The sequence below is a fragment of the Podarcis filfolensis genome (genome assembly GCF_964270895.1).
Source record: "Podarcis filfolensis genome assembly, chromosome: 7".
Taxonomy (NCBI): Eukaryota; Metazoa; Chordata; class Lepidosauria; order Squamata; family Lacertidae; genus Podarcis; species Podarcis filfolensis.
In genome coordinates this window covers 39096038-39122669 of record NC_139603.1, presented here as the reverse complement: position 1 = coordinate 39122669, position 26632 = coordinate 39096038, and the positions used below count along the sequence as shown (strand labels likewise).

At 40.5% G+C, this 26632-nt stretch overlaps 1 protein-coding gene across 4 annotated transcripts; it reads left to right on the top strand.

The window, feature by feature from the left end:
* Window positions 1-1171: 1171 nt before the first annotated feature.
* Window positions 1172-26119, top strand: SOCS6 (suppressor of cytokine signaling 6). Of its 4 annotated transcripts, none has more exons than XM_083622611.1 (2): window positions 1172-1489; window positions 20318-26119. In XM_083622611.1, the coding sequence occupies exon 2, from the start codon at window positions 20441-20443 to the stop codon at window positions 22046-22048; it is 1608 nt and encodes a 535-aa protein (XP_083478737.1). In that variant the 5' UTR covers window positions 1172-1489; window positions 20318-20440; the 3' UTR covers window positions 22049-26119. The 4 variants fall into 4 exon arrangements, with proteins under 4 accessions (XP_083478737.1, XP_083478735.1, XP_083478736.1 ...); XM_083622609.1 differs by having other exon boundaries at window positions 1485-1996; XM_083622610.1 differs by lacking the exon at window positions 1172-1489 and adding an exon at window positions 10600-10676.
* The last annotated feature ends 513 nt before the right edge of the window (window positions 26120-26632 follow it).

The window sequence follows — 26632 nt, the reverse complement described above, 5'->3', positions numbered from 1 at the left end:
CATGCACTGAGAGGTGTGGGCTGAACAACTGATAAATGGGAAGGTTTATCAACACCACACAAGCAAATCAGGCTGAAAGCTCATTGCTGTATAACCAACCTACAAACAGATCAGAACTCCATGAAGCCCAGTTATGGCCTAAGCCATGGGTAGGCAAACTAAGGCCCGGGGGCCAGATCCGGCCCAATCGCCTTCTAAATCCAGCCCGCAGACGGTCTGGGAATCAGCGTGCTTTTACATGAGTAGAATGTGTGCTTTTATTTAAAATGCATCTCTGGGTTATTTGTGGGGCATAGGAATTTGTTCATATTTTTTTCCAAAGCAAAGTCCAACTCCCCACAAGGTCTGAGGGACAGTGGACTGGCCCCCTGCTGAAAAAGTTTGCTGACCTCTGTCCTAAACTCTGCTTAAGCTTTATGCAAACAGATCTGGTTGTCTGAAGGAGTCCCTGGTCTACACATGCATTACTACCCTAATGAGGTAAAATATGTTAGTTCAGACTAGAGATTGTGTTTGTGTTTGTTTGTACCTTTTTTGAACACTGACCTACGCAGACATCTTCCAGCAAGTAAAAAGCTAGCATACCAGGAGAAAGGTATCTTGCCACCTCTGTTTTAAACATCCAGGAGTTATTTATTTAGGAATACATTCATCACTGTGATACTCCGACCCCTCTTGAGAACTTGGACAACCCCTGCCAGTTAATAGTTCTGACTCTCATTATGTTGTGTGTGTGATCAGGTGCGTAATTTCACCCACCACAAGAACCTTGGGAACTGTAGTTTGTGAAGAGTGTTGGGAATTTTAGCTCTCTGGGTGGTAAACCAGAATTTCCAACATTCCCCTGTGGGAAAATAATATGCTTTAAATTTATGGTACATATGAAGCTTTAGTATTGGAAGCTGCCCAGAATGGCTGGGGCAACCCAGATGGGTGGGGTACAAATAATAATTTAGCAGCAGCAGCATCCCACAGTAACATCCCTTCCCAGGCCACTTGCTACAACAAAAGAAAAGCCAGTCAAATCTTCAGCCAAGGGAAAAAAGTTGCAACGGCAGACAGCTCCCCGCAAGTTCGGTGCCCAAAACTCTCTTGTCCCCAGCTCCACGTGTCTGCTCCCCGACTTCCTGCAAGCGTTCCCTACCCGCGGCCGCCTGGCTACCTACGGGCATTTTGTAGTCTTCCCAACCCAGGCAAAAGCGCCGGTCCCTTCGGCCGGGCCACCTTTCCCTGCCCTCCCTGACTCGCCGTGCCGTCGCTTCGGCAGAAGTCAAGTCCCAAGGCGAGTTAACTTCCGAGAGAGGGAGAGAGAGAGAGACCTGGCGACCCCCAGCACATTTCGGGGTCTCCCCTAGGCTGGGCGCAAAGTGCGCGCCTCTCCGCCCGCTGCCCGGCCGGAGGATGGGGCGCGAGCTGCTACCCCGACGGGAGAAAAGGCAGGCCGGGCAAGTTGGAAGAAAAGCCTTTTGTGCCCCAGGTGAAGAGCCGGGTAAGTAAAGTGAGGAGGAAACTGCTGCGTGAAGTGAGCCTGGCGCCGGGAGAGAACAAACAAAAGGGGGGCAAATGTCCGCGGGGAGCAAGAAGGGAAGCCGAGTTATGCACGGGGAGGGGGCGGCCGTGGACAGCGAATAGGCGGCCGAGAGGGAGAGCGCCGGCTTGGGCTCTGTACCCCTCAGCGGGGCGGGGGGGGGGCTGCTACTGCGGGGGCGCGCGGAGCTTCCTTGCATGCGGGCTGGCGGCGGCCTCGCTGCCCCCCTCGCGCCCCTGCGAAGACGGGGGGTGAAGGAGGAGGAAGGAGGAGAGGAGGCGGAGGAAACTGCAACGCCAGGAGGAGGAGGAGGAGGAAGCGGCGGCGGAGGCGACCGACGAGAAGGGAGCCTGGCGGAGGCGGAGCCGGCGCTCGAGCCCGGCCGGCCTGCACTCCGCGCAGCACGGCCGCCGCCGCCGCCGCCGCTATCGGCAGCAGCAGCAGCACCACCAGCACCAGCCTCTCCCGGTGAGTAAACATGGCCTGCCCTCCCCTCCTCCCGTGTATGCTTCGCAAGGGGACTCGAGGCCTCGGTGGAGATTGGGCAGCCAGGCCCGGAGTTGCGAGGGGAGCTGCGGCCTCCGCGGAGCAGTGGCCTGGCGCGGCCCCGCCGGCTCGCCCTGCCCAGCCCCGCGCTCGCCTTTTGTTCCGGCTGGCGCTCGGGCTGGCGCGGCCGGGGCCTGGAGAGAGAGGGGGACGGGGAGAGAGGGTGCGCCGCGGCCTGCAGTGGGGCCGGGAGGTGGGGAGGCAGCAGCGTGGGAGCCTCGCGCAGGGCACCCTCCTCCTCCTCCCCGCGCTCCCACCTCCGCCTCGGCCGTGTGTTGTCATACGGAAACCTCCAAGGAAATGCCCGAAGAACGGGGCGGCGTTTGCTCCAGGGCCGCAAGCAGCGTGGGCATCCTGTGCCATTCCCCGATCCTAAACAACGAGCAGCTCTGTACCCGGATCACTTGCCTTTCTGTACTTTAGCTAAGAGACCCTGGTCGTAAACTTTTTTTTTAACAGCGTTACGCCCCTAAGCGGTGTTTTGTTTGTTTGTTTAGTCTTTGCAAACCAGGATCCTAAATTCCTCCCCCTCCACGTACACTGCCCAGCTTCAGACGTTTTTTGGCTTTCTCCCGTGTAGTTTTTTTTACTTTCCTTTCAGCTGCAGAGAGTAACAACAAGCTGGGAGAAAGGGGGGTGGGGAGACTGAGATTGACAGTGGGAAGACCCTAAGAGCTCTCCTTTTTATAACCTGTGAGACCCATACCCTTTTCTTCTTTCTGTCATCAGAAACAGTGAAGTTTGCAGAGAATTGTTTCTGTTTTGAGGTAGGCCTCTGAGTTTCGCAACCAAACCGAGTGCAATGATTTTCTCTCTCTCATGTAGCCACTCATTAAAAGAGCACATCATTGCATCCTCCACCTCCATCTTGAAAAGTGTCTCTGGCTTTTTGAGTACTAGACAGTAGCTGTCATAAGGGTCCCAAAGTGTAAAAGATTCAAAACAGTTACGAACTATACAGTTTGTATAGGAGTATGCAAGATTTCCAGTTTCACAGAGCTGTTTGGGCAGTAGTAAAAATATTATTATTATTTAAGCATTTTTGAAAACAACGGCGACGTACTTTGTATTTCAACTTTTGCTAAACTTATTTTATCATATAGTTTGCTTTCCTGTCAGTTCTAGTAATATATGTCATGCATCAAGGTGCACAGAATGACAAAGTTCTGATAAAGGAGAAACGGACCATTAATCAAAATGGGACAAATTCAACTGAAGTCAAGGACACTTGCTTCCAAATCAAGTGTTTAGGATTGGTACCTTTGATTCCAGATAGAGTACTAGCCAATCAAGATTAATCTCTGTATTCTGAAAAAATATTTCTATACTCTCCTCACCATGTTGACACAAGTAAAATATGAATCCAACTTGAATTTCAATAAAATAATTACTTTTATTTGAAAATGTGATCTTTATTGAATTGAAATCTTATGTAAAGTAACCACCGTGAGATCTTGGGATGAAAGGTGGCATATAAATCTAATAAAATAAATAATAAAATTTGTAAAGAAAAGAAAAGAAAAGAAAAGAGGACAGTTCTGTATAACCGAATAGTCTACAATTTAAACAAAGGTCAGTGATAGTTTTGTTCTTCACCCTACCTCTCCTTTCTCAGCACAATGGCCTAATTTATCAGTAGGGTGGAGTAAATCTGTTTAAGATTCTGTGCTTTTACTATGTGCTTTGAAGGAGTTTTGGGATATGGATCTCCTGACACAGACTCTGATTATTCTGAGCTTTGATCCCTTTAGCAGAGAAGCAGCCTACAAAGAACTCTTCGTACATAAAATCTGATTTTGTTCTTGGTGCTGTAGCAGCATAAGCCCAGACCAATGCTAATAAAGCAGCATTCTATCCTGTTTCTACAGTGAGAACAGCAGATGGGGAGGAATCCTTTGTTGCAAGATGACCTGTCTGTTTGCCTTCCTTGTGCTGTTTAAATTGAGGTGCATATGTAATATAGCACTGGAGCGAAGAGCTGTACAGCCTAAAACTGAACATTAATCACACAAATAAAGGCTCAATAAATGGTGGAGCAATTTCACACATGGGGAAGGTATCATGTACGTGAGTGTTCACGAGATTCCCCTACCCCACTTATTTAAAATGCTACGTTAAATGCTTCTGCTGCTGTGGTACAGTGTTGAGGGCTCAGTCTCTTTATACAAAAGAAACAAGCAAACCTCAAAACAAACCAAGGGAATTTGTCACTTGCAACCAGTGGTAGCATGGGTGCCAATGATGTTTGCACAAGCGCACAGTCTATAGGACACACCAGGAAGTAATGAATGAGTAAATCTGAGAGAAATTACATTTTTTCTGGTGATTAAATATAGCAGTTTTGTTATTTTGCAAAAAATGTGTATCTAGTGTATGATTATTGCATAAAGTTGCAATTATATTAAACATTCTGGAGCTTCTCTATATACAGCTCTACTGATTTAAAGAGAACCTTTATTCCACTACATATATTTACAGTGGTACCTCGGGTTACATACGCTTCAGGTTACATACACTTCAGGTTACAGACTCCGCTAACCCAGAAATATTACCTCAGGTTAAGAACTTTGCTTCAGGATGAGAACAGAAATTGTGCTCCGGCTGCGTGGCAGCAGCAGGAGGCCCCATTAGCTAAAGTGGTGCTTCAGGTTAAGAACAGTTTCAGGTTAACCTGAGGTACCACTGTACAAACATTGCATTCCCTTCCTCCCTCAGAGTTACTGCATATAGTAAAAAAGGAATGTTATCCTATATGTAATTTCTCATGCTCTGTCATGGTCTAGTCTGCCATATGAATTGCTTTTTCTTTATATAATCAACCTTCATAATTTTCTTCCCTAAATTTTCCTGTTGAATCTTGCAGTTCAATAACATAGGACACTTGTTGACTTCTTCCAATTGCAAATATAGAGATAGAAAGCACACAACATATTGGCAAACCTAATCAAACTTCAAAGAGTAAAGGTACTCAGATATACCAAATAGCTGTTTTTTGGAAAAGCTAAAGTTTTATGCTTTTGTAGCTTAAGATAATTGGAAGGATCTGATTGCATATATATTGATTACAAAGTCCATATTAGGGCAGTAGTTTTTGAAGCTCACCAAAATGCCATAAATTTGTGTGCAAGCTTTTGATTTCTGGAGAACTATTCATCAAGCTAGATGTTAAAACTGCAAGGGCTGAAGGGGACAGGAGGGGCTGCTGGTGTTAGTTAAGCTATCCATGTCTACATCTGGCAAGTTTTAAGGCGGAGCATGAGAGGAACTAGCAGACATTCAAATGATTTGCATTCAGGTTTCATGTTGCACTGTGGCCGCCTGAGAAGAAAATGCATGCATAACGACCAAGACACCATCTCTGCAAATATAACAACCAGCTGTAATTCAGTTCTGCTTCCATTCTTTGGTGAAACATACAGGTTCTTTTGGTTATGGGGTTGATGAATAAGGAGAAATGAGGTAATTTTTATATAAACAGAGGGAGATATTAATTTTACGTGTGCTAGATAATAAAAGTACATAGAATCCAAATTGGTTATTTTTATCCATCATGCACCTTCAGATAATAAAGTCCCAGCTTTAGGTGGCACTTGATCTCCTTGTGGTTAGGAAATCCTGCTTTTGTAAAGTTAAATTAGGTATTTCTCAAGTTTATTGAGTTAGTATGCTTTGATTGTGTTCTCGAAGCTACCAGCATGAGTTTGACCAAACTGCGGGAGGCAGTGGAAGACAGGAGTGCCTGGCGTGCTCTGGTCCATGGGGTCACGAAGAGTCGGACACGACTAAACAACAACAAATGCTTTGATTATATTCTTTCAGTTAAATATGAGACTGCCTATTGGTAAATTTGGACTTAGGAATTCTATCTTCCCCATTTCCATTCAGGAAACCAGAAAATTCAGGATTCATTGTACAGTGGACCCTCCGGATGCGAACTTAATTCATTCCAGGGGTCCATCCGCAACCTGAAAAGTCCGTATCCGGAGGTGCTGCTTCTGCACACATGCACAGCACGATAGAGTGCTTCTGTTTATGCACACGCTGCGAAACCCAGAAGTATACACTTCCAGGTTTGCCACATTCACAACCTGAAGTTTACGTATTCAGAGGGATACTTAAGTAGAGCTACAACTGTATAGTATTAAAATTTTTGAGTCTGATCGTATGTATTCCTTACTGACTAGTCAGACTTATCAGTTACGTGAGCACAGGATTGCCTCTTTGGTTGTAATCTGTAAAAGTGTGGCATAACAGAACAGTTATGTGCACACTAACCTGCAAGTAATGTACATTGAATACAGTGGGACTTAAATCTGAGGATGTATGCTACTTAATTGCACTCTAAAGAAGTAATGTTGTGTAAGCAAAACTATTGTCAGAACACAGAAATTAAATAACCAGCATTGTATGGCTTTTGATGGCACTTCAGGAAAATTCTGTGTCTGGAGGAAGCGTTCGTAGATGGATTTGGTTTGTTCTCTACACACTTCAATTGAAGTACATAATGCATAACATGTGTAATTGCATCAAGTTGTAAAGATACATGACGTTAGCCACATTTTTCTTTAATGTAAGTGACTTCAGGTGACAAGATATGTGTGCCTCTTTTTAACAAAGCATAATGATGCTATCAGAAGTCGTCTCATTGAGATCTTGCAATGGAATATTCATTAACTGTGTTTAAATAAGGCAGCAATGTCATTGACAAAATGTATGCCTCTGATCTTCCAACAGGTAAATGTTATGATGTTGGGCATGTTTTATTTCTTTCAAGTATTAAGAGGAACATTCAGCAAATTCAGCAAATACATTACACAGTGGCCATACTTTTGAATAGAGCAAGCATAGGAGAGCCAGCCCACCAACAGTAGATACACCTGCTGATTTGCTCCTGCATAAACTGTGACATAAGCAAAAATTCCTTAATTCCTCTTTCTCTAGTGAACAGTAAAAGTGGCTTTGGTAGAGCTTCTGTTACTTTTAATGAGAGGTCATCAAAGAATCCTTTGCCATAATGCTAGAAGGAGCAGCTGAGGTGCACTATGAGGGGAGGTTTCTATCAAAATCATAGCTACCCTGGTAAAATGAAGCTAACAAGTCCTGTGACAGAGGGCCAGTTCGTACATGTATGTATATTCTTGATTCTTCATTGTATATTCACTTAATAGGTAAAGGTAAAAGGTAAAGGACCCCTGGACAGTTAAGTCCAGTCAAAGGCGACTATGGGGTTGCAGCGCTCATATGGCTTTCAGGCTGAGGGAGCCGGTGTTTGTCCACAGACAGCTTTCCAGGTCATGTGGCCAGCATGACTAAACCACTTCTGGTGCAACAGAACACTGTGACGGAAGCCAGAGCACACGGAAACATCGTTTACCTTCCCGCCGCAGCGGTACCTATTTATCTACTTGCACTGGTGTCTCTACCAAATTCTGAGGTGACATGAAAGTTTTCTCTCTGGTGCTTGATATATGATGGCACATTAGTCACCAGATGCTGAATTATCTGGTAATTAACATACATGTGTGAACTGGCCTGCCTCAGCTTTGTGGGAGAAAAATCAAAGTATGCTATACTTTTGTTGCTTTGATTCTCCAATCAGTAGAAGCTGGAAGAATCAAGAAATAGCAGGAACTATTCCTTTCTAAATTTGTGCTTTTACATTTCTGTTGCTCTAATGGGTTAGAGAATTCAAAAAATAATACATAGGTATTATTGCTGCAGAAATCACTGAATTTTTATTTTTTTGCCTCATAAAATGCAAATGTGTTTACATTTACTGGGAGAAAAAACATTTTGCTTAATCCCAGTGTTCTGGAAAATTTATAGTAAGTTTTTTAAATATTCCATTTTGGCAAGGTGCCTGAGTCCGCAGCTATAGGTTTTCTTAGACTCCTCTCAATCCAGTGTTAGGCCCAGTTTTGGGACCAAGACAGCTTTGGTCTCCTTGGTGATTTATACTGGGAACTGTACAGGATAAATGCATTTTGTTAGTTCCGTTGGACATTTTGGCATGCCATCAAGCATGGTATTCTGAACTGGATATCTGGGATGGGTATTGCTACATGGTGTTACGGTGGTTCCAGTCCTTCCTGGAGCACCAGTTTTAGAAGGTAGTGGGAGGTCTGTTTGATGCCACAGCCTATGGTGCCCTTTCGAGTTTAAGCTTGTTCCCATGCTATTTAACATCTGGGACAGATCAGCAGAAGTTTGGTGTCATCCAATATGTGGATGGCACAACCAACTGTGTTCTCCTTTCCCTCTCATTTAAGGAAGCTGTTTAGGTCCTGAATTGTTACCTGGAGGCAGCAATGGATTGAATAAGGGCAAATGTATTGAATCTTAATCCAGGCAGAGATGCTTATGGATATTGATCCAGGAATTGGGATTCAACTGTGGTTGGCACACCTATTGAAAACTCAGGTCATAGCTTGGGAGTTCTTATGGACACCCTGGATGCTAAGTTCTCATCTGTGGCCAGAAGTGCCTTTGCCCAGCTGAGATGATGCATCAGTGTCTGTTGCTGTGGAATTCAGATCTGGCCATGGTGACCCATTCCATAATTGCATCACATCTGAATTACTGCAATGCACTCTCCATAGGACTTTCTTTGAAGAGTGCTCAGAAACAACTAGTACAGAATGCAGTAGCTTGGTCATCAATAAAGGCTGCAAAGAGGGTGTTCCTAACTCCCTTCCTGAAACAGCTGTAGCTAGCTTCCTATCATGCTGGACATATCATCTTGCTGATGGTAATTTTTAAAGCTACAGCGTTTGAAACTCACCAGGTTCATTTTGCACCTGACTATCAGCCACTTGTAACGATGCCTGGGCACCAGGATGACATCGCCACCATCTGGAGGTGCATGCCTGGGGATCCTTGGATCTTGACTGTTTTCACACATCCTGTAGAATTCTATCTGTATCTGTACAATCAGAATTAATTTCAGGAACTAAAAAGTCATACTGCAAAATATGACTTTGGAGTCATCTGGCCCAAAAATGGCAACTAGGCATTTCATTTTGGCAATTGTAACTCAGGTTTAAGGAGCCATTTGGTGCCTAGCTTATATATCAGAGTTTCTAACACTGAGATGTTTTAAATAAAACTAATTTGCCTCCCCAAATAGTTGATTAATTTGAATCAACTTCAGAATTCAGCCCAGGTCCCAGGCACTCCGTTTATCAAAAGATCTCATTCAACATTCCCACTCATGCCTTCAACTACCTACAAATGCAAATAGGCGCATTTTGTTGTTGTTGTTTAGTCGTTTAGTCGTGTCCGACTCTTCGTGACCCCATGGACTAGAACATGCCAGGCACTCCTGTCTTCCACTGCCTCCCACAGTTTGGTCAAACTCATGCTGGTAGCTTCGAGAACACTGTCCAACCATCTTGTCCTCTGGCGTCCCCTTCTCCTTGTGCCCTCCATCTTTCCCAACATCAGGGTCTTTTCCAGGGAGTCTTCTCTTCTCATGAGGTGGCCAAAGTATTGGAGCTCAGCTTCACGATCTGTCCTTCCAGTGAGCACTCAGGGCTGATTTCCTTAAGAATGGAGAGGTTTGATCTTGCAGTCCATGGGACTCTCAAGAGTCTCCTCCAGCACCATAATTCAAAAGCATCAATTCTTCGGCGATCAGCCTTCTTTATGGTCCAGCTCTCACTTCCATACGTCACTACTGGGAAAACCATAGCTTTAACTATACGGACCTTTGTTGGCAAAGTGATGTCTCTGCTTTTTAAGATGCTGTCTAGGTTTGTCATTGCTTTTCTCCCAAGAAGCAGGCGTCTTTTAATTTCGTGACTGCTGTCACCATCTGCAGTGATCATAGAGCCCAAGAAAGTAAAATCTCTCACTGCCTCCATTTCTTCTCCTTCTCAGTGAAACATCTCCACATCAACATACGTAGGACAAAGCTGTGTATTTATTAGAGCACATTTACTAAATGTGGTGCACTTGTTTCTTTGCACACATTTGGCTCCCCTTTTGTGTTCATCATTGCGGCAGCTAGAGGAGTAAAAGTGTGACATTTGGTAGTAGACTTCGTTGTCCGTATTGAACTGACCACATGATCCCACCATTTAACAGCCACAAGTTCAGTTAGGAACATGTCAGTAGCAATCTTCCCCAACCTGATTCCTTCCACTCCCATCAGTTTCATTACCATACGGCTGTTCTAGCTAGGACAGAGGAATTTTACTCCAAAACATTGGTAGGGCACCAGGCTGGTCAAGGCTGGTCAATTTCTCAGTTTACTGAGAAAGTACGTATGAAATAGCCTCCCTTTTTAGAACTAAAACCTTCCTTTATATATACTTGAGATTTCTTTACACATGTTGTTTGTCCATTAATATACTTCATTATTTTGTTCCAGTCAAGCTTATTATATATTGTAGATAGCTATGAAATGTGTTCAGTGGGGCTTACTCCTTATCAAGTGCTTAGAATTATAGCTATAGGTAAATAAAGGTCAGAAAACTAAGAAATGACCTCACAATTGGGAGCATTAGTGTAGTGTATTCCCAGTGACTCATCTCAATCAGAAGGTGTTTTCCCCCCTGCATCCATCACAGCCCCACATACAGACAGCCTTAAGGTTATACAGGTATTAAATATTCAGAACAGGGGCTTTATAGTAAATACGTCTGATTCAGATGGTTGAAGAGACAAAGTTTGATGCTGCAAATTGATTTGGTATAGGATCCAATTATACAGCATCCCAATGAAATTGATTGTGCATGCAGAGTCACAGGGAATTTTTGGCTTGTGTTAGTTGGCTGTAGAATGAAATCTTTTGGCCAAATCTGCCATCTATCTCTGCTGTAATGTCACTCTTACAGATCTTTGCAGGCATTTATAGTAGCAAAACTTCTCTCAGACATTACAAAATCAAAAGGGAATTTCTTTTTTTAATATCTGCTAGCTGAAGACAGCAAAATATAAAAATGTGACATTGAAACCTTTGTCTGTTCTCATTTGGAGGGTGATTAACTATTCATGCAATTGTGCTGACATTGTGTTCTCATCTCTTGCATTGTTCTCCCCCTTTTTTAAAAAAGACAAAAAGTTGCAAGATTTTATTTATATAGATCTCACACACTGTCAGCTCCTCCATGCTGCATAACTCAGGAGCTTAAGAGTAGCATGCTCTTTACTCTGGAGAAATTTGCTTTGCAAGGATCTGTATTTGGTATGATTCAAAACTTGCTTAAGAGTTACTATTTAGAGTTGGAGCAATGGACCAGGCAGTTGCTAACATGCACTTCTTTATTTATGTTAACTATTCTGTAGGACTTTGGGTTCAGCCCTTGATAGCATGAGCATAAATGTGCTATTTTCATACTTATTTATTTTACAAATTTATAAACTGCTTCAAAGCTATGTACAGCAAGATAAAAATAAGTACACAAATATAAATTATTAAAACCTTATTGACAAACTCTGACTATAATAAAACCGTTCCTACAGCTATACAGTTAATATTTCATAAATGACTGGGTCATGCCATAGGGAAAGCCTTCTTAAAAACATATTCAGTAGGCATCTAAGCATCACAATGCCGGATGCCTGTTTAATTTCAGATGGTAATTGTTTCCAGACGGTTGCAGCTGCAGCATTAAATTCCCGTTTCTAATACAAACTAAGCTCATGTCTGGGGCATGTGAAAATCTCAGTCGTGCCCCATCTGAGGAGCACAGTTTCCAGCCAGGGATGTATGGGTTGAGGCATTCTCTTAGGTAACTTGGGTCTCAAATATGCAATTATTTATAAAGTAGAGAGATTTAATGTAGGATTATAAGCATGTTTATTCCATTGAGTTCAGTAGGACTTGGTCCTGAATAATTGGAAATGACTACTTTCCCTTTGTGAACCTACTTGGTCCCTAAGATCAACATCCAAGTCCTTTTCTCTGAGCTTCCTCTGAGAGCTGTTTGGAGATTGGCACTAAGAGAATGGGCCTTCTCTCTGGTAGCCCCGCAGTTGTGGCATGCCCTTTCCAGGGAGTTTCCTGGTACTGAAGGATGCCTGCATTGGAAGGGGTTGGACTAGATGACTTGTGATCCCTTCCAGTTCTACATTTTTATGATTGTATACTGATTTATTTCACTACTTCCAGTAAGCTACCCAGTCTGATTCAGTGTTTTAACATTGGTCTATAAAGCCCAAAACAACCTGGGACCTATATATTTGACAGAATATTTTTTTCCCTAATATCTGACAGACACCCAAGCTAAGATCTGTTGGAAGGTCACTTTCATGGTCCTGACACAAGATAGGGTGTTCTCATTGGCAGTACCTCCTTTGTATTGAATCCCCTCTTTAAGGTAGCTGTGTTTAGATGACAGGTAAAATGTATTCTTCCAGGCCTTTGGAACTTGATGCTCCTTGGAGTTGAGGCTTGGTGTTGCTGTCTTTATAATGGAAGTTTGATTTTGTTTTGTTTTATATAACCTTTCATATCATATATAAGTTCTTATCTGGAAAAGCAAAAGGCTTAAAAAGGTGAAAGAAGTAAATCCAAATAAATAGATAGAATACAGTCATGCCTTGTGAGTCAAAGGTTTTGCCTCCCGAACGCAGCAACCTGGAAGTGAGTGTTCCAGTTTGTAAATGTTCTTTGGAACCCGAACATCATGACAGGGCTTCTGCGGCTTCTGATTGGCTGCAGAAGCTTCCTGCAGCCAATCAGAAGCTGCACTTTGGTTTCCGAACGTTTTGGAAATCAAACAGACTTCTGGATTAGATTCTGTTCAACTTCCGAGGTACGACTGTACAAATAAATTACGAATTCTCAGTTATCTACACTAAAGATTTTGAGGAGCAATTTTGAATCCTACTTTGGGGGCATGTCCAGATTAGCAACATTTGTTAGGATGTGTGCTTGGAACAGTTACTGCAGTTTGCATCTCATACAGTGAGTTTCCTATAGGACTGTACATCAGCAAACAAGTGTATCATGGCAGAGGTGCTTGCCTCTTCCAACAGTGTTTCCTCAGTTTTGACAATAGGCTTCACACTGCCAAGCAACACAATCACTTTCAGCAATAGTTGTAAACGTATTCATGACTAAAACTGTTTATGTATGAGGAAATAACTTCAGATAGTCGACTCACAAAATATAACTATTAGTAATATTAAGTTATATCAACAGAAGCAATAATTCATTTTTTATAGATATACAGTGGTACCTTGGGTTAAGTACTTAATTCGTTCCAGAGGTCCGTTCTTAACCTGAAACTGTTCTTAACCTGAAGAACCACTTTAGTTAATGGGACCTCCTGCTGCCGCCGCGCCGCCGGAGCATGGTTTCTGTTCTCATCCTGAAGCAAAGTTCTTAACCTGAGGTACTATTTCTGGATTAGCGGAGTCTGTAACCTGAAGCGTATGTAACCTGAAGCATATGTAACCCGAGGTACCACTGTATACTATATGGAAATTGATGCAAATATACACAAATATATTCACTATTGTTTGAGGGTGTCAGTGGAGCCTGTTTCTTTGCTGCATATGTATCTGACACAGGATTTTTAATTCCACATCCGAAGCATGTCAGACCAGGAACATTATTTGATATAATTGATTGGAAAAGTAATATTTATAAGCCCATTTTTATAAACAGTTCATAAATATTTGCAAATTAGTGGCAGTGTAGTATAAGAGCAATTTTTATGTTATGGTACATCAATTTGATTTTAAATGTATTTACTTCGCATATATTGTAGTTGTAATATGATTGATAATACCAGTGTTGTGACTTAGTTTACATGTTGCTAAGCACTAATTATTACATAAGCATCACTTATAACAGTTGGGTTATCTTGATGTTGTAATGTTGTAAGCATAGGAATCTTCTGTACTGTTCTTCAGATTCTACTTTGCAGACCTTGGAAGGAAACTGCTGTAGTGGTAACAATGTGAACATCACATTGTAGCTATTTAACATAGATGGACCAACTTCTTTTTTGATTCATCAAAAGTATTCTGTGCCTTTAAAAGCTTCCTGAACAGGGAATTCCCCATTATATGTAAGCCAGATACACCAGCTGAACTTTTACAGAATTTGCTACAACTTGATAAAATGTATTACCAATTCTAGATTATTGCACCTGAGTTTCTTATTCTTTGTGGGTTTTATATTGATGCCATTGAAATTGTGTTCTCTAAACACCAGTGTGCCCTTGAAAATAATTTCTCAAAAAGTAAATTGCATACCTTACGAGAACCATTTAATGATTGCAAAACAGATGTGTCATTGTTTACATATGACGTGCACAACAGACCACCTCATCTGATACTGTCCCACTAGCAGTTTGAAAGTGGGTTAGAAGCCTCTAGTTAAAACACAAATAACAGGCTTTGATGCCAGGTAGGAAATTTTGTAGCACCCATGCATATCACTTTTTCTGATCTGAAATCATGGAAGATTTCCATATATTTGTTCCCAATGTGTGAACCTACAGAATACACAGTAGTATCATATCTATTGAAAATGGCTCAAAATAGTTTTTAAAAGTAGAAAATGTGTTGGTATCAAAAAATGAGAAAAGTTTTAAAAGCAACTGGGTATTTTGTAATGTCAGAATGTGGAAAGCTGGCAACAGTGTACGGCGGTGATAGAACATGGAACTTACAATTCATGTTTAGTATCTTTTTTAAAAAAAGAGGATACTATATAAAAATGAAGATGTACCTTTTAACAAGTTGTCTATTTACCTTTACCCTTATATTTTGTTAAGCTGGTAAAACTTGACTTTCCACCATTTGCTGGAATTTGCTCTGTTTTGGCATTTACCTTTCAAAACCTGACACTCTGTCAAAGACTATTAAGTTAAAGTAGGACTTTTCCATAATTAGGTGAAGAAAGCAGGTGCTTTACTGATACAAGTGTCCTTACTGCTTCTGTATATGTTTCAAAACTATAACCCGAATTAGATGTTACAGACAAGGTCAAATGCAAATTTGGACATATACCGTATCTGAGGCTGCGGGGAAGCAATGTGGGAAAGCTTTAGAGCATGAACCTGGTGGGCCTTTGGAGCCTGTATTTTTGAGACACTGGACTTACATTTGGCTTTTTAAGAAGGCGCTGTATACCTTAAGAGCTTCTACAACCTTCACTCTAGCACGAGAATAAATATATTCTGCTGTCATTCTGTGTACAAGCTGTTCGACTCTTTAATGATACAAAAATGTTTCATACATGAGAGGCTTTGTTGTGTTTCTGTCACACTTGTGCCAATTTGCAAAAGTGAATATTGCAGCAGGTTTTATAAAAGGTTGTAAGAGTTATTAGCTGTGCTGACAGCACTTTTGTTGATAGGCAGATTTTCTAATTCAACCTTCATGTTTCTGAAGTTTGATGTGTCTGAATGTATCAGTATGTTAAATAAGGCATGGAGATGTTTGAAGGCAGAACGGGAAGTTTTCAGATCTTAAGAGAAGAGATGGAAAAGCATTGATCCCCCTCCCTCAATATTTTACAGTCACTTCTGATTTCTTCCTTCTTAACGTCTCATGATTTAATTACTTTTAAAATAAAGTATTTAGGATATAAATTGTATGTTATTTGTAAATCACAATAGGGCAATCCAGATCAGGCCTTTATTTTTCCTTTGAGTTCAGGGAAATCCAGAAAATGGCTAAAGAGTATCCAACCTTAGATAATTTCTGTTCTAAAAGTAAAACAAACAGATTTAACTCAGATAATGGAAGAGTAGGAAAAAGCACTGTGGTAGTCATTCCACTTCTGCAGAAGGCCTGAATGACTTGCAACCTGCGCACCCCCCTTTGCAGGAGAGGAGGTTGCATGCAAAAGGAAGAGGAACTGAGAATATGCTGGCCGATAACTGGTTTTCAACATCATGATATATCACCAGCTAAATATCACAATATCTTGATATATTACGATATATATCTGCTGTTGTGGGGGGCCTCGTGGTGACAGAGGTGACAGAGAGTCTCGCCCTTTCCATTCCATGATGGCGGAGGGTGTGCAAAGGGTCCCACTGTACCTCCCCGTAGCAGCACCATGCTTCCCTGCAGCAGCAGAGGACCTTGACGGAGCTCCCTGTGGCAGTGGAGGGCTTTAAAATTTAAGGAAGTAGTAGATTTAATAAAAAATATTAAATAAACTTCCATCTGCTTCCCCACTCAGAGATCTACCGTATTTTTCCATGTATAAGTCTAGGTTTGTTCCCTAAAAATAATGTCAAAAATTAGGGGGGCATCTTATACATGGATACATCTTCCCCCATTTTCTTAAATCTGAGCCCCCCCGTCTTATACATAGGGGTGTCTTATAGACAGAAAAATACAGTAAGTGAAATCTATGCATGCATAAGCCCCTCTGAGTTCAACTAAACTTCTACTTTCCTGGGAGTAAGCCTCATTGAATTCAGGAGGGCTTGCTTGTGAGTAGACATGCATTTGCTTGCATTGTGTACCAAAAAACACTTTCCCCATCATTCTCACATAGTACCCAACCTCCCATTTCAGCATAAATCTTCCCTCCACTCCCCCCCACACCGAAGGCCCCCCCTCAAAGCCCTCATTCTACCAATCTCTCCCTTTTTATCAAAGGGAGGGCAAGCAAGTAAAAAGATAGTTTCCTTTATACAATAAAAAACCCTTTTGGATAGAGAGGAAAGCTGTTTAGGGGGAACCAACAACATAAACACCACCATAAAATAAAACAAACTCTTCCCCCTCTTTTTTTCATTGGTGGGGAAAGAGAGAATTGCTTTTCCATTCTTTGTTTACTGTCTAGCCGTGAGGGGTAGGGGGTGTTCCTCTGCATAATTAACTGAGTTTGAAAGCACGTCAAAGTGCAAGTAGATAAATAGGTACCGCTCTGGCGGGAAGGTAAACGGCGTTTCCGTGCGCTGCTCTGGTTCACCAGAAGCGGCTTAGTCATGCTGGCCACATGACCCGGAAGCTGTACGCCGGCTCCCTCGGCCAATAAAGCGAGATGAGTGCTGCAACCCCAGAGTCGGTCACGACTGGACCTAATGGTCAGGGGTCCCTTTACCTTTTTAAGTGGAAAGATACCGGTGAAACATATTGCCTTGTTGAAACACTTTATCACGATGTTATCTCAATACAGGTATTCAACGATATGGTGATGTATTGGCAGCCCTATTTACATGTAGGCAAAATGATTGTGACAGTAGTTCTTGGCTTGGAGAAGAAATTTGTTAATGACCTACAAATGAGGTTTCTGAGTATGAACAGTGACACATCTGCAATGACCTGCTACAATGATGGGAGTCCCAGATTAGCTCTACTGATGTGCCAGCCTTGCTACTTCTTTGCCGTTCTCCATAGGAAAGCTAGAGTGTTAAGTCTCTGCTTCATAATTCCTTATTCAGCAACCAATTGTGTTTTGACATTACATTTAAATTCACAGACCACTGACAAATCACATTAATGACTGTTAATCTGCCTCAAGAGGCTGATCCACCATAGACATGAGAACTTACGTGTATATTATACAGCATTTTCAATATTAAAACAGAGATAAAGCATAACACAAAAAGTTCTAAAAAGCCTGAGCCAAATACAAAGGGCTGACTCATTGCTGCTGTAATATTGAACCATGGTGTAGCATTACATCTGAACTGGGTGTACTTGCTTTTAATGAAGTCTGATAATGGTACAAAGCATAAAATTTAGGACTGCTGCTAAAACTTCCTTGAAATTTGTAATTGTTGCAAATTTCCTCAGAATTATTGTAGAGAAGATAAACAGGAAGCAATGATGAATTTCACTGTAGGGAATTACTCCAGTTGATCAGTATTACTTAATAATTAGAGAGTTGTTTTCAGTTGAACTCTGTTATCTTCTAGGCATATTTTTATTTGTTTACCTGTAGAAGGTCAGTGGGACCTGAACATTCTCAAGGTTAAATACAAAGTCAGTGACTGACTGTTGCAAGGCCAGAGACAAATCCAATTAAAATAAGTGAGAGTCTTCTCAGTGAAATCAGTAGCTTTAGGTCAGAGCTGTAATTGATTAAATGACGTTTATCTTTGCGCAGACAATCTGGTACTTTGCAGCATACACAAGGTTATTCTTCCGCACACTAATTGTGAGATGTCCTAATCCAGAATACTTGCTCTTGAATCCTTTCAGAGCCATTAAGGAAGTAAGATAAGTGTTGTGTAATTATTCCATATGAAGTGGTTTGCGGATCACACTGTAAGTGCTGTCGAAATCAATTTAGTCATAGTTTCTGAATCTTTTACATTAAATAAATTGGCTGCCTGGAGATAAAGACTAATATCCCAAAACAGCAGTAGATCTCCCCCCCAAAAAATATATATTTAAATCTCAAATACAGTGTAAGATGTAGAAGATTTGACACGACAATTTGGAGTCCGTTACACTTTTTCAGCTTCTATGATTGCTCCACAAGTACTGGAAATTTACTTAGGCTGCAATCGAAAGCACACTTATTAGTGAGTATTCCCTCTTGAACAGACCTTTACTTTCTTCTGAATAAAGTTTCCTAGGGTTTCACTGATAGTATGTTGCAGTAAGAAATGTTTGTGTGTCAGATATTTTATTTAGAATTTAATGTTTCTAATTTCAAATGCTTTAAAGCAAAACATGAAAATAGGTATAATAAACAGTAAAAGCTACTTTATCAGTACAACTAAAAAATAAAATAAAAGCTATACTGAAAATATGTAAGAATAAAATGTTAGTTTGAAGGACTATTAATGCAAAGGCTAAATTAACCACAGTGTTGGTGTGATTTTGTAAAGGTTCAACAAAAACTGAAGGTTATTAGAAATGACAAATTAAAATGAAATGTTTAGATACAAAGTTTTCTTTTATAAAGGGCATTGGTTTTACCTTTCTAGAATATCAGATGTGCAGTCTTTCCATTAATAAAAACTTGCTCAGTGGGAAGCTCTTATTGTGTACTTTCCAGAATAGTGTTATTAGATACTGTCAAATGGGTATCTAAGCAATAAACGTGTTAATCTGGTATCAAAGGTTGTTGTGTAGAGTTCTAGTCTTGCTGGAAAATCTGGAAGCCGAACACTAAAGCTGCATGCAAAAATGCTGTCCTAAGTGTATAGTTAAGATATTTCAGACAAAAATACATAAGAAGTAATCCTAGAATGTTGTCTATTCATCATGCATAATCCTTCCTTTAATGACTCTGAAAAAAATAATACTTACTCTTAGTGGAACAGTTAAGAAAATTGAACTACGTTCAAAAACTATGTGTTTACAGCTACCCTACTCCTTTTCCTTGGAAGCTTTGTAAGAAGCTGCTGCAGGAGAGGGATTGCGAGAAACATCATGGGAGGAGTGTTTCTTGGACTAAGGTGAAACTGGTGTGCATAATGTGCATTTTTAGCTCATACAGACTTTATTTTGGGCTTCTTTCTAGACTTTGGGAGCTGAGTTCATGCTGAATTCACATAACAGTTACCAATATCAGAGGCACAGGTAGCAAATCATAACATTTGCAGGAAGGAGATTCCTAGCACAAGGTGAATCATATTGCACTAAATGTGGGCTGGCCAATTGCTAGTAAAATAGTAACTCATGATGGGAGATAATATTCTTCCTGTTCTGCAGTTGAATAACTTCTATTGAGTTCTTAAGGAGAAAGTAAGAGATTGCAATTAGTGAATTCATTAAGGGTCACAAAAGGCAGGAATAGAAGCCAGGCTTTCCTTACATCAGTGCTGCCATTGATTATATAGAAGTGTACAGCTAATGTTGACTCAGTGTTAAAAGAGGAAAGAAAGCTCTTTCCCTACTCTGTAAACCTGCAATGCCTAGAGGAGTCATCAGTAATGTGTCATTGTATATTGCATGATCTGTTCATGGAAACCTGATATCTACATTTTCTTCTTTCTTTACTCACCCCTTGCGGGAAGTGTTTATAAAACTGGACATTCTCAGAGTATGCACCTTCTACAGAAAAGGAGAGTCATGAAGGATACTCAGTTTCTTTCAAAATGTGAACAGAAGGGGTCTGTTGTAATTTTAATCCAAAGCTTAAGCCTCAAAAGACTGATCAAACAACAAATAAAAAATGAATACAATAAAAATATATATAATATAGTTTGCAAATAAAAATGGCATATGATAGTATGTTGATATTTCTTGATGTTCCTTTAAGCTTATACTTTGGTTATGTAGATCTCTTTACCATTGCTGTAGTGTAAATAATGTGTCTTTCCAAATACATAAAATAATGTGTCTTTCTCCTCTTCCCCACAGGAAATGGGACTTTGAAGTTAAATGAGACTGGATAACGCACATCAATGAAGACGCTCCTGCATTACATGCTTTAGGGGCAGAACTTCAGAAGAGTCAAACTGCCAGATTTGCTGTACTTTCATAATGAAGAAAATTAGTCTCAAGACCATTCGTAAGTCTTTTAATTTAAATAAGAGCAAAGATGAAAGTGACTTCGTTGTAGTTGCACAGCCATCGTTAAATGATTTTGGAAAAGATGACTCCTTGTTTGGTAGCTGCTATGGTAAAGATTTGCCGAGTTGTGACATCAACAGTGAAGATGAGAAAGGTGGAAAAAACAGATCGAAGAGTGAAAGCTTAATGGGTACGTTAAAAAGGCGGCTTTCAGCAAAACAAAAGCAGAAAGGCGGCAAAGGTAGCACGCCATCTGTTAGCTCTGCTGATGATGACACCTTCTCTTCTTCTTCTGCTCCAATAACCTTCAAAGATGTGAGAGCTCAGAGACCTCTTAGATCTACATCCCTCCGAAATCACCATTATAGCCCAACTCCGTGGCCGCTTCGTCCAACAAACTCAGAAGAAACATGTATAAAAATGGAAGTGAAAGTAAAGGCCTTGGTCCACTCCTCAAATCCAAGCCCTGCACTGAATGGTGTTCGCAAAGATTTCCATGACTTGCAGTCCGACAGTGTGTTCCAGGAACAAAACAATGCATTGAAAAGTACAGAATCTCAGAATGGAGATTTGCATCTCCATATTGATGAACATGTGCCTGTAGTTATTGGACTTATGCCTCAGGACTACATTCAGTATACTGTGCCTTTAGATGAGGGAATGTATCCTTTGGAAGGATCACGTAGTTACTGTTTGGATAGTTCCTCACCCATGGAGGTTTCGACGGTTTCTTCTCAAATGGGTGGCAGTGCATTTCACGAAGAAGAGGGTCCAGTGAGTCAAGATGTAGTAGTTACCCCAGATATCTTTGTTGACCAGGCAGTGAGTGGTTTATTAATTGGTACCACAGGAGTCATGCTGCAAAGCTCTAGAGTCAATCACAGTGATGTTCCTCCGCTCTCTCCGTTGCTACCTCCAATACAGAATAATCAAATCCAAAGGAACTTTAATGGCCTAAATGCCACAGATGTCCATGTGGCTGAAAGTATGCGTTGCCATTTGAATTTTGATCCTAACTCTGCACCTGGAGTTGGAAGAGTTTATGATTCTGTACAAAACAGTGGCCCTATGGTTGTGACCAGCCTCACGGAAGAACTGAAAAAACTTGCAAAGCAAGGGTGGTACTGGGGCCCAATTACACGATGGGAAGCAGAAGGAAAATTGGCCAATGTTCCTGATGGCTCGTTTCTTGTACGAGATAGCTCTGATGACCGCTATCTTTTAAGTTTGAGTTTCCGTTCCCATGGGAAAACTCTTCATACAAGAATTGAGCATTCAAATGGCAGATTTAGCTTTTATGAACAACCAGATGTGGAGGGACATACTTCTATAGTTGATCTCATTGAACACTCCATCAGGGACTCTGAAAATGGAGCATTTTGCTATTCAAGGTCTCGATTGCCTGGATCTACAACTTACCCAGTCAGACTGACCAATCCAGTATCTCGTTTTATGCAGGTGCGCTCGTTGCAGTATCTGTGTCGCTTTGTTATACGCCAGTATACCAGAATAGATCTGATTCAGAAACTGCCTTTGCCAAACAAAATGAAGGATTATTTACAAGAAAAGCACTACTGAAGGCTTATGGGAACCTTGCATCTTGCACTTTGGGAACAACAACAAAATAAAATAAAGAAGAGAGATTGAAATACCGTTTACAAACTTTAATTGCTATCAGTCTTTTGCTGCCATAATTTCATTTTGTGCATAAAGAAGGGTAATTAATTTTTATTTGTTTAATGGGTGGTCTGGGTTTTATGTTTTAAAATAATGATCTCAGCATATTTTTTTTAGGAGAGTGAATAGCTATCTTTCATTCAGTGTGCAAAATAATCACAATGTGAATGATAAAAGTTTTCCTAAAACTCTCCATCTCCTTTGCTGCTAATCCACTGTGATTTTTATGCATTTGAAGCACATTTCATGTGTTTTCGACCATAAGTAAAAGTTGACACTTGATGGGATATGTTTTGTCTTTTTCAAACAGCCTGGTTTTGTTTTGTTTTGAATTTTAAAAAAGTGGAAAAATTGTGCCAGTATACAGAATTCAGATGTATGCTGAGAAAGATTTCCCAGTATCCTAATTAAAAACATAAAGTTAACTGTGGGCTGGAGGGAATGTGTGACGCAACAGTTATGCAACATATGTTTTGAAAGCCTCCTTTCTCCTAAACTAGTTTCAAATATTGTATATATTGTTTTGCGCTTTTTTTGTTCATTCTTAACCATTTTTTTAAGTTTTAAAAACAGCCTTTCAAAACAGACTTGGAAAAAAAATATTGCTAGTATTCTGTATTTAGACAAAAGTTAATGTAAATCAGAGGCCATTTTTAAAAACTATTTGATATCCCTGTAAAACTGATTTTGACTAAGCTATGGTAGCACATGGTCGGATAACTGAAATCTATCCTTTTTCGGATAATTTCAACATAGTGGGTTCTTTGCCAGTAGGATTTTAAAAGTTATTATTTGACCAGAAGATCTAAACATTACCCCATATTTCCTGCTAAACTGAGACATCATCCAGCCAAAGTTAAGCCAATTCAAATTTAATTAATTTCATAGATGAGTTATGCACATGCTTAAATTTCTCCCATAGAAATTGATGGGATTAGCAAGTACTTAACTTTGCTAGATAATGCCCTTAAATGTTTTTTTTATTTGCTTAGCATACATTTTCCATCATTATATTCATTTCAATATGTAAGATGGGAAGAGAATAAATTAAAATTATCCCCAAAGTTTCATTTTTAAAAAACCTTGCATGTTTTGAAATTAAGACTGAATTGATTACATTATGGCGTAATCCCTATAGGAAATATTCCAGTGCATTACCAGACTCATTTCTGCTTAGTCTTATTCAAAACAAGGAAAAGCAGTTCCATTTAATATGCGAGATCTGGGAAAATCCTGCACTAGGTTTTCCAGAGGAAGATAGATTTACATAGTTTACACAATGGATCCAATCCAGAAGTTGGTTCTGTAGAAACCAGCAGGAGAAGTTGCTGCTGGACCTAAATGTAACTACCTAACTTTGGATTGGGGCCATTAAGATTTGTACTCATGGGACTGCTTCTACCGAGCATTGTATGGTGGAAAGGAAGTATTCCTGTTTGCATTAAGGAAAGATCTAGTTAATCAAAATGTTAGCAAGCAGGAAACTGAGCTCTGAAATTTCTGGAGAAAAAAAGTAGTATTTTGGAGGCTAGTTTGTAGGTTACAAAATTTATTTTGTGCCATTTTCATATGTCTTGTTTTAGTTTTATGTTTTTCCTCCTATCCTCTGAAAGATATGGCCATTAGTAATTTTCTTTTTCATCTTCCCATCTCAAAAATTTGAATACGTTTCTGTTTCGTAAAAAAATATTAAAGGGTGATAAAGTTTTGAAAAATCTTCGTTTCTGGATAATTCTCTATTGCTTGTTCTACCTAGCCTTTTTTGTGCTCTGAATGAGTTTATAATATTAAAGTACAGTGTTGCTGCAAGGTGCTGCAATGGTGCCACATCCTGGGTTGCCTGAATCGATATGCTAAACTTATATTTTTTAAAAAAATATTTTTAGATCATAGTGTTTAAAAAGAATATCAGAGGCAAAGCATGACTTTTGCTGTGGGAGTGAGAGGTGGAAGTGTCTCTCTTGCCCAGTTAAAATAGGTTCTAAGGTGTGGGGAGTATTTAGAGAGATGTATTCTTAAATTCCTGAGCAAAGTATTCATGTGTGTCACTTATTGGCTTTGCCATCCTGATATTTATGCAAAATCTTCATTTGGTTTTCTGATTTTTACCCCCAAAGCAAGACTACAAATTTTATACACAAAAGGCACAATAATATATACTATGGTACAGTGTTTTGAGTCTGAGGAAGAAAGAAGTAATCCATTTTATACAATAGGAAGCATACTTGTTAGCTTAATACCCTTGTCATTTGGGGGGTGGGTGCGGGGTATTTCCCCTTCAAATGCAAAAATAAAATAAAAATCTGTGTGGTTGGAGTAAAAACGTTTCCTGGAACAATAATCTGTATTATGGCAAAGGTCAAAAGTAAACATTATCCTGGTATCTAAACTCCAAATGATGATGTTACGAGTTATGATGGTATTACAGTTCCATATGAGTTGTATATTTAGATGTCTAATGTTCCAGTCATATTGCTGTTCTGAGACAGCATGAACTTGCATTCTGCATTCCTTCTCATACTCTCTTCAGTTCATTTGTATTAAAAACAGGTTTTCAGAGGTGGTTCTTGCAATGCTGACCGATTAGCTTTTCACCGCTTTCCTCTTTGCTCTTGTAGCACAGTTCTACAGGAGCAGCTGATTTCTTCCACTGTGCAGTTTAGTGGACTTGGGGAAGACATTGTGTCCCGATAAATGGCAACCTAAAGTCATATACTCCATAAAAGTATTAAATTGTTAGATCTGCCTTTGTCCTTCCCGTTGCTAGGCCTTCATCTCCTAGCAAGCCAACCTCTCATCAGCTAGAGCAGCAACCACCAATGCATACACTTTCCCTCAAACACATCTGGGCTAAGCAAGTGGTCCAGCTGGAAAAACTGCCCAGTAGGAGCAGCTATTTTATCTCTTGCTGCTGACAGCCACCTAGCAAATACCTGAGCGTGGATGAGCAGACATAAATGCAGCACTGATGCTGGCGTTCTGTTTCTGCTCTGAATGGTCCTGAAACAAGTGACCAAGCTTGTTCAGGAGGTGGGGGGGGGGAAACGTTTAAAGTGTAATCCAACACCATCTGCCCTGGAGGATCTTCTGGCCCAAAACTGCTTAGGACAATAAGACAGACAGAATGAGTAGCTTCTGCTTTATGTATTTCCAAGCTTCAGTTTGGCATTTGGGGGCAATTGCTCCTTGAGGTGAGTTGCACCCATGTATTACATAAAGGAATGAGTACATTTCAACTGAATGATTCCATTGAAAACACTTTTTGAATTGCCTTTATTGCTCTGTTCTTTGTACTACATAGGATGGACATATCTTATTGCCACAAAGATCTATGTGTTATATTCAGTCACATTTTTGTGCATTTTAACTGGTTGCCTAAATGGCCTGCTCATATGTTCAGTGTAATAACAGAGCTTATGCAAGACTTCATAACAACCTCCAACAAACATAGTCTGCTAGAAAGCAGAAGCCCCTGTTCACAGTTGCTGTTGAGTTTCTCCCATGTGACATTGCTCATGCCAATAGATTACTCCTGCAAGCTGTTAATCTGAGTCATGTTTAAATTGCATTTAACGCATAGTGCATTCTTGGATTGACAGTTTATAACACTGAAGGAAAGGGACACTCTAAAGTTATGGGAGAACTAAATCAGTCAAGCTGCTCAGCATTTGTTTTAACCTGGTGAGGTAATTTCCTAAAGTTTTCTTACTATTCTATAAACAAACGGCATAGATTACATATCAACGTTTTTCTGCTGTTGAAACATCAGCAGAAATAATAAACAACTTCTGGGAGGGTTGGAGGAATACTTACGCTTGGTTATGATGAAAAACACTATTGCCTCTGCACTAGCATAGCTTGGTTAATAACTGCAGTTTAAACATGCTAATACTATAAGCAGAAAAGGCTATTGCAGATTGGCAGGAAAAATAGTGGTATAAAATTAGACCGATAACAAGTTCATGATAAAAATAAGACAAATAACTAATTAATTTGTATGGAGAAAGCAAATTAAGTCCGTAACATAGGAAGTTTGTCCACACTGACTGGTAGGGACTCTCGAGGGTTTCAGGCACGGGTCCCTCCAAGCCCTGGGGATGCCAGGAATTGAACTCCTGCAGGCAGGGCTCCACTACGGAGCTCTGGCCTTCCCTGGTGGGAGAGCATCACTTTAAAACAAAACTACTGATTGCATTTTTCTGAGGGCAATAGCTGTATTTTATTAGTGTCCTTCCATCAGATAGGTTTCGAGAAAGCAAATGTGAACTGCAGCGGTGATTTCTGAGCTTACAATGAGTAGAATGTGGTGTAAGAAACAAAGGGAACAATCCAGTTTGACGGACCTCCACATATAGACAATAGGATCCAAAAGCCCGAGACCCCAACAGGTCAGTATGTGGTGCCTCTGGCAGTCTGGCACCTGCATACTTCGTGTTGGCTGCAGTCCCAGCGGAGGGCCACTGTAGCCAGTGTGTCAAACCGCTT